This window comes from Oryx dammah, unplaced genomic scaffold, assembly GCF_014754425.2.
Source record: "Oryx dammah isolate SB20612 unplaced genomic scaffold, SCBI_Odam_1.1 HiC_scaffold_11180, whole genome shotgun sequence".
Lineage (NCBI taxonomy): Eukaryota > Metazoa > Chordata > Mammalia > Artiodactyla > Bovidae > Oryx > Oryx dammah.
Genome location: NW_024080573.1, coordinates 22183 through 31244, shown reverse-complemented (window position 1 = coordinate 31244; position 9062 = coordinate 22183). Strand labels below are relative to the sequence as shown.

The window sequence follows — 9062 nt, the reverse complement described above, 5'->3', positions numbered from 1 at the left end:
TTTGATAGCTAATGCCCACACAAAAACATACACATGAATTTTATAACAGCTTAATTCATATTATCTCTCTCTCTCTCTCATACACACACAAATTGGAAGCAACCGAAGTGACCTTTAATAAATGACTGGATAAACAAACTATGATACATCAACATAAACATAACAGAATATTATTCAAGAATAAAAAGAAATGAACCATCAAATCACAAAAAGAAATGGATGCAACCTGAATGAATGTTATTAAGTAAAATAAGCTAGTCTGGGAAAGGTTATACACTGCATGCTGCCAATTGTACAGCATTCTGGGAAAGATAAAACTGTAGAGCGAATAAAACTTATCAGAGGCTTTTTTCTTTTGCTTCAGAATAGTTTTATTAGTTTGGATAAGGTATGTCAACACTCAACAATTCCTCTCCTACTTTGACACACAAATCCACTCAATTGGAGTCTTCTTCACCCCAGAGCTCATATAATGTAATGTTATTGGGTATATCTGAAGGAACCTTGACATTGAGAGGGTTGAGGTTACTACCAGTTGCCATCAGTTCTTTCAGTTCAGTCACTCAGTCATGTCTGACTCTTTGGGACCCCATGGACTGCAGCACACCAGGCCCCTCTGTCCATCACTAACTCCCAGAGTTTACCCACACCCATGTCCATTGAGTTGATGATGCCGTCTAACCATCTCATCCTCTGTTGTCTCCTCCTCCAGCTTTCAGTCTTTCCCAACATCAGGGTCTTTTCAAATGAGTCATCTCTTTGCATCAGGTGGCCAAAATATTTGAGTTTCAGCTTCAACATCAGTCCTTCCAATGAACATCCGGGACGGATTTCCTTTAGGATGGGCTAGTTGGATCTCCTTGCTGTCCAAGGGAGTCTCAAGAGTCTTCTCCAACAACACAGTTCAAAAGCATCAATTCTTCTGTGCTCAGCTTTCTTTATAGTCCAACTCTCACATCCATACATGACTACTGGAAAAACCATAGCCTTGACTAGATGGACCTTTGTTGAAAAACCAGTTGCCATAGCAAGTTTCAGATTCTGCCCTGTGGACACAAATTTCACAAGGTACATCTCCAGTAGGGTTAAGGTATCGAGCATACTATCTTTGTCTGGGGAAACCATTTTTTTTTTCTCCTTTCTCAGAGAGCCAGATGAACCGCATTGATGGGCAAGAGGAGTCTGCACATTACTCTCGCCACTCTCTTCCACCAACTTCACTGTCACGTACATTAGCACAATGAAGAAAAGCCAGAAAATGTGATCTCAAGCCAGTCTTGGGCATGCTCTGGCACCTTCCCCTGGAATTCTTCGGCTTTCTCTCTCTGAGAAGTAAACATTAAGGCACAGACACAGGTAACACCCATGAAGAAGCACAGGAACCATTTGAGGGACCATGTGGTGAGCCAAGAGAAAATGGCCCCTGGTGCCCTGGTTGTCTTGGCACCTGGAGACTGAGGATCAGTCAGGGCTGGGCCCTTTGTGATGTCACAGAGGGCCCCGCCCCAGCCCGAACTCATGTGTCCATGGTGATGACTTCAGGGCAGCAGATAAGGAGGCTTGCAGGGGTTAACTGTGGAGAAGGCAATGGCACCCCACTCCAGTACTCTTGCCTGGAAAATCCCATGGACAGAGGAGCCTGGTGGGCTGCAGTCCATGGGGTCGCTAGGAGTCGGACACGACTGAGTGACTTCCCTTTCACTTTTCACTTTCATGCATTGGAGAAGGAAATGGCAACCCACTCCAGTGTTCTTGCCTGGAGAATCCCAAGGACAGGAGAGCCTGGTGGGCTTCTGTCTACGGGGTCGCACAGAGTTGGACATGACTGAAATGAATTAGCAGCAGCAGTAGCAGCAGGGCTTAAAGGGAAATGGCGAAATTTCTAGCAGGCAATCCTGTTCTCTCTCTCTTTCTCTCTCTGCAGTCCTCCCTGCTGGGTGCGGCTCCCCTTTCTCTTGTCCTGTGTCCAGGATCTAGCTGTTTTGGCCTCCCTCAATGACGTACTCTGTTTCCTCTGCTCTGGGAGAGTGCTGCCCTCTGGCTGAGTTCCCTCTTCCTGCAATAATGCTTGGAAAGCTTCTTCAGGAAGTAAGCTAGGGAAAATTTGAGTTCTCACCTCATTTTTCCCCTCCTCTCAGGCATCAGCAACCCGCATGTTGTACTATGTATGAAAACTGTCACAAAATTTTAGTTACTTCATGTGGGAGGATAAATCCAAGCCTGTTAATTCCTCATGGGCAGAACCAATTCCTAAGTCAGTCTTGTTGTTGTTGTTTTATTTTAATTGGAGGATAATTGTCATGTTTTTTTAAAAAAACAGTTTATCTTTAATTGATCTCTTTACAATTTCCATTTCTGTGTATATTTTTAATAGACATAATTCATTAGCACAATAGTAAACCTGTAACATAAAGAAATAGAGAGTCTGTGCACTGCAAGCAAAGATTTGCAACCCAACTTGGGGTGCACGGACTCTCTAGTTGTGCCACAGGCTCAGTGGCTGCAGCGAACCTGCATGCCCTGCACAGCAAGGTGAATTCTTAACCATAGGATGACCAGGGAAGTCCCCTCAAGTCCGCCTTAGTTAGTTATTGAATTCTGGGTATAGAGGATCAGTTATCTTTCCCTATGACGTGCGTGTGTGTGTGTGTGTGTGTGTGTGTGTCCTGCAATGAAAAGGTTGAGGGAAACTCCCGAGGAGTTTACATCAGTGCAAAGATGTAACAACTTTGATGCAGTCCTGAAAATTACCACTATTTATGGTGCAGAGGAGGTTGTTATGAGGGTCTGGAGTCTGCACCAACCCCATCTTCTCTATTGTACCTACCCCAGAGGCAGATCAGCAGGGAACATTTACCACGGCCATGTGCTGCTCTTCCCTACCCTCACATGAGCTGGCTTCCCTTATGCACACTAACTGCCTGGCCCTGGGCCATGTAAGTTTGAGCACCCTGTTCCTGGACATCTTCCAGAGGCCCTCACATACAAATGCTCTGTGGTACAGGCATTGTTTTCATCATATGACCTTGCTTTCTATATTAATAGTTACTCAAATATTATCTGAGAACAGGGTTGGTAAAAGATTCCATTAGTATATCAGTACATGGACTACACAGGTCATCTCACTCCACGTTCTCTGCTTCCAGGGCCTACCACTGGGGTTAGTTATTGGGGCCTCCTTGTTCCTTTCAAACATGTTTCTCTGTATTTTAACTACACACACACACACACACACACGGGGCTTCCCTGGTAGCTCAGCTGGTAAAGAATTTGCCTGCAATGCAGGAGACCCAAGTTTGATTCTGGGTCAGGAAGAGCCCCTGGAAAAGGGATAGGCTGCCCACTCCAGTATTCTTGGGTTTTCCTGGTGGTGCAGATGGTAAAGAATTCACCTGCAATGTGGGAGACCTGAGTTTGATTCCAGGATTGGGAAGATCCCCTAGAGGAGGGCATGGCAACCCACTCCACTAATCTTGCCTGAAGAAGCTCCATGGACAGAGGAGCCTGGAGGGTTACAGTCCATGGGGTTGCAAAGAATCAGACACAACTGGCTGACTAAGCACAGCACAGCAAACACACAGACACACACAGACACAGACACACACACACACACACAGCAGGCCCCACTATGAGCATCTCCCATTTGCTTCCCCTCTCCATGACTATTAACAGCATGTCCTGAAGGAGTTCCATCTGATCAGTACACACTGGTCCCCTCATTGCGTTCCATGGCCAGTGTGTGCTGCATGCTATACCGTGAACCCCTCACCGTTCATTTACCATCCAAAAATCGTTGACAATTAATGGACATAAAGAGGTTTTGCACAATTATTTGCTACCACCTTCCTTCTACACACAGGTCTACAAATGTGGGTGTGTTGATTATACATTTTTAAAGTGGAGCTGCTGGATCAAGACTCAGTCAGTCACCAATCACCCAGTGAGCAGCTATATGTGCCGGGCACTGGGGTGAATGAAAAAACTGGACCAAAAATGTCCTTCCCTCAGGGACAGGACAAGGTTTTGTCAGGAGTTTTCACTTTGATAGATGCTGCCACAATGCTGTCCATCTGTGGTCCAGGAGAAGTCAAGCTTGCTTACTGCCTCCTCACATCATTCTCAGGGAAGACAGAGGGGAATCCCCTTTCTCAGATGTCTAGGAGGGTGCTCCAGTCCCGTTTTGCCCACGCTCATCACCTGCAGATTTGAATACACTGGCAGCAGTGATTGGTTGTGGAGCTTGGTAGGCACAGAATCCTAGATCACTCTGGGCAGCCCACGTGGAAAACGCAGGTTCAGGCTCTCATGGGGTACAGGGACAGAGACCCCAGATGAGACCAGGGTTCACACAGTCAGGCACTGAGGCTGATGAGCAACAGCTTGCAGTGGGGACCTGGGGCCTGAGCACTGAAGGACCAGCGGAACCCAGTCTCCAGGAGTGTTTGCTGCCCAGTCAACAGGCTGGAGACGCTTCTCCGATCAGTGGCTGCTTTAGTGAGGTCGCTCTAGGAGTCAGCTGGCGTCCGTGGGCAGGGATCTCAGTTTCAGGTAATCATCCTTTTGAATTGCAGTGTCTGAAGCACTTCTAAGGTACATCTCACTTCCTCCTCACTAGGCCCCTTGAAGAAACCCTGTCACACCTGTGGGACCTTGAGTCAAGCTCTTTCTCTCAGAGACCCTCACCCTTTCCCACCAGCTCTGAGGAAAGTGCCCTGGACTCCTGGTCTGGGTCTGGATTTTCTCTGGATCCTGGAGATTTTCAGTTCCTCCCTCACCAGGACTTTATGACAGACACCTGTGTGGGGGCAAGAGCGGTGTCCTGAAGAATGCAGGGAGTAGACAGGGTCCTCAGGGGATCCTCTGAGGCAGTGCGGGTGCTGGGTGAGAGGCCACAGTTGGACAGAGGGTGTAAATGTGTCCCTGGGAGTAGGGCTGGGCGAGGAGCCAAAGAGGTCCCTGAGGTGGGAGGGGAGGCCTCTTGGAAGATGAGGGGAGGGCTGGGAATTTGGGTGAGAGGGGAGTTGTGGCAGCTGTCACCAGGAGAGGGGCTCTGGAAAATGACAGATGATTAGAGTGATGTAAGGGAATTGTCATAGGCACAGTGAGGGGAAAACCTCTCCTATCTCCAGAATTCAGTAGCCCATAGTGGGTGCTGACATAGACGACCAGATCCCCGGGGCTTCTTCTGTAAATCTGGGATTCACTCTGAACCTCCCATGGGGCAGGATACAAGGTTACCATGACCAGAGGTGACCGGGGATGGGGTGAGGGTTAGGGCCGAAGTCAGGACCCATATATGGGAAATCAGTTTCAGAACCCCTCAGCTCTAAGGCACATCACACCCCTGGAAGGAACCTGCCTTCCTCAGAATGACATGCTGGTGAATGCAGACTGCAGGGATTGCAAGACTGGCGGCCTCTCTCCCTTGGGGTTGACTTAACAGAGCCTCACTGCCACTGGCCACACAGAAGTCCAGAGGGAAAGATTTGGGGCTGTGTGTCCCAGAGTGCAGCCTGTAGGCCCTGTGGGGAGGGGTGTGAGGCCTCCGAGCTAAAGGCAAGCTGTTAGTTTGAGTAGTGTCTACTTAAAGAAAAACACAGTGGAAGTGCTGCGAGTTTAAGTTGGATTCAGGGTCTTCTGGGGACTAGAGCCCAGGACACAGCTACTCTGTTAGCTCTGAGGAAACTGCTCTGAGGAGGTAGCAGAGAGGTCAATATGAGTTTGGCTAGGAAATACATGCAGTGAAGCATGCATATTGGTAAAAGATTATTGTGAAACACAGAGATCAGATATCACAAGTTAATGCTTTTCATACTTTTCTGTGTTTGGGAAGATGCAAGAATCTGGGGTCACTGAACCTTTTCCTGAGGTATCCATGTAACTAAACCAAGGCCAGCTTGTCCAAAGCATAGTATGTCTCATCCTGTTTTTCACTCTGAATTCCTTCAGAATGCAGTGTCATTCAGCAACCAGAGATTACAACTTCACCCCATGGAACTGGCTGCGAGCAGTGCTGTTTGTCTTAGGGATCCTAACTCATCTGAGGCCGCAGTGGGAGTTTCTGAGCTGGATAGGGTCTGTGTCCTCAGGTGTGACGTATTTGAGCTGTTTGGGGTTGGTGTCCAGGATGAGCAGGCTCTGAACTATTTGTAGATCTCTGTCCCAGGCATGGAGTCTATGAACTATCTGGGTGGGGGGGGGCGGGGGTCTTTGCCCAGTGGGTTGGGCCTCTGAGCTGTTCATGTATCTGTGAATGAGAGTGTTCTTGAGAGGAAGGCTGGATGGATCCCACTCTCACGGGTCTTAGAAGTAGACCTGTGATTTTGCCTTTGCTACGATTTCTACCATGCCTCCCTAGAGATAAAAGCTTGGGGCCCCATCCTCAGTGAAAGTAAGTGATGTGCAGTTCAGAGGAGCCTATGGTAATAATCCTGATAAAAACAAAGCTTGCTGACATGACTACCACCCTTGATAGGGACCCTGTGACCAAAACTGTGTTCACACATTCACTCACTCAATCTGCCCAAACCACCACAAGGAGGGCACCATTTGCAGATGGGAGCCCAACCCCAAACCCAGTGCAGATGGAAGGCCTCAGCACACGAGGAGAAGAGATACTGGATGTAAGCTTGGGTTCTTTGGAGGAGTCAGGAAGACTCAGCACAGCCCTGGCCAGGTAGTGGGGAAAGGGGGCGTTTGCACAGGGCCACAAGGACCCTGGGACTGATGCACTGTCAGGGTATGTCTCTGTGTCTCCCCATCACACACTCAGCTTGTTACCTGATATATGAAATGTAAAGTTCTCACTCCTTTGGAGGTGGCGCTGAAAGTCACAGAGGTGAGCCTCCAAGCAGGTGGGGAGCAACCTCACATTCACCAACTTGCATGAGGCTCCACCACAAATGCAGAAATCCCTCCCTCTCTTTCCACCATTAAAACATTCATTGGCACTGAGGTCAGCAGGAGGGCAGTCTGGACAGAACAGGTTGTGAGGGACACAGTGTACAGCATGAGCTTCCCCACGACTGGAACATGTCCTTGTGTTGATGGGCAGAGGCCCCTGATGTGTGTCAAGGGGACATGGGCAACTGAATGATTTCCTAGATGCAGTCCCCAGGGAGGGGCCTCTTTTCTCCTATAGAAACAGGTACATCATCCGGTAGCAGGGCTGGGGGCCCATAGGTGGGTGTGCAACTAAGTGGGGACTCTTTGTTTCCAGAAATAGTCTCTCTGCTCCTGTCTAATGCTCTAGCTTTGTCTTTCTCCCTGACAACTCCGTGCCTGTTACATCATCCCCCTTTGCCTTTGCAAGACTGAATGTGACCTCACTCACACCATGAGGGTCCTTGTTCTGTCTCTCCTGAGGGTATCATCAATTGACATGGATGTTCACTGGGAGCAGTACGGGGGATTCCCCTTGAGAGTGGCGGATTCAAGGAAAGGCACATTCAGCTTCAGAGGGCCTGTGGTTTTCCTGGGGTAAACCAGGCCTTCCTCAACAATCATTGTGTAATCTGAGACTCTGAAGGAAGCATGGGGGCTTCTCTTGTAAGAACTCTCAAGTCAAAGTCCTCCCCATGGCCAATAGGCCTTATGGGACCTGCCCCTCATTACCTCTCTCATCTGATCTCTTGGCTCTCCCTCCATCATGCTGTGACAGTCACATCAGCCTCCTCACTGTTTTCACACACACAACACTGAGTTCCACCCCCCAATTTTTCCACTGGCCATTATCTCTGTCTGGGGTACTTTTCTCCCAGAGAGGCATCTCCTTTAGGCTTTAGCTCAAATCTTGTCACAATCTTACAAAGAACTTCCCTGACCACTCTTTCTAGACATGATCCCCTCTCTCTATTTCACTATCCTGATTTAATTTTAACCACAGCAGTTAACAAACACCTGAAAAACTACTTAGAGTTTGGGGCTGTATGATCGCCACAGAATGTACATTCCATGAGGGCAAGGTTGATTTTCTCCTTCCTAACCCTTATAGTTGTGCTTGACACATACTGTGGAGAGAATGAATGAATGAATAAATTTAAACTCGTTGAGAGAGGCACAGATATACAGGTTGAGGATTCTGCTAGGGAACATATTCAGGGATGACAAGATGATGACAAGGCTGTGGTCTTTCTCTCATCTACACGGTGTCTTTGGGGCTCCTTGGGGATGACCCCTTTCCTAACAGAATGAAAAGTCCTGTTGTCCTTTCACATATCACTCGCAGTCAGCGACAGAGGTCATCCCCACACCTGAAATGTGGGTCCCCACATTCAGGCCCCAGACCTGAATGGGCCTTCAGATCCCATTCTCAGAAGCTTTATCTCTCCTGCCAGTTGGGGGACTGTGGCTGGCTTTCCCCATGAGACCTATTCTGTCTTAAACAGGAAAACACAAACAAGCACAAATGCCACTGCCCAGAACAGAGAAAATTCTTTGAATGCTTCCTGTTACAATAGTGGCCACCACAGAGGAGTGTTCTTCAGTTTATGAAGACTTTTTCCTGAGTCCAAAAGTGTGGTAATCTGAGTTTTTCATCCTGACTTTGTCTTTGCATATCATCCTGGGATGGTATGGGCATCTACGTCTGTTGTTTCCCAATGCCACCACCAAGGGGCGCTGGAGATGAAACAGTTCTGTCTTGGGATGTACCACCGAAGTGTAGCGGTGGGACCACCCCCTCTGGAAGGTACCATTGGGAGAGTGCGTGTGACAACACAGAGGGTCCCCTGACACCGCATCGGGGCATCGACCACACTTCCCAACGGAGGCACTCAGGGCGCCACTGGGTCCAACGGCATTCGTTCCCTTCCATCTTCCCGCCGCATTTGAACTCGAGTGCACACCGATATTAAGCTGCAACTTTTTTTGTCTCTTTTCCAACTCCACCCCTTCTTTTCTACATGGTCACATCCAAGGTGGGGTTGGCTACATAGCGAGAGATCGCCGGAATTAGCTCTTCCGGGGCGCGAGTCCACGCGGAAGTCCGGCTACTCCCGCCCTCCTTCGTCTCCTGCTCAGTTCCCATTGGCTGCCTGTCTTAGACAGGCACTGAGGTCGCG

At 48.7% G+C, this 9062-nt stretch overlaps 1 protein-coding gene across 1 annotated transcript; it reads right to left on the bottom strand.

Moving 5' to 3' along the window:
- Nucleotides 1–437: 437 nt before the first annotated feature.
- Nucleotides 438–1125, bottom strand: LOC120860757 (protein FAM209A-like). The gene is made up of 2 exons (XM_040236489.1): nucleotides 1003–1125; nucleotides 438–503 (listed from the first exon to the last, which is right to left on the bottom strand). The coding sequence occupies exons 1-2, from the start codon at nucleotides 1123–1125 to the stop codon at nucleotides 438–440; spliced, it is 189 nt and encodes a 62-aa protein (XP_040092423.1).
- Nucleotides 1126–9062: the final 7937 nt, after the last annotated feature.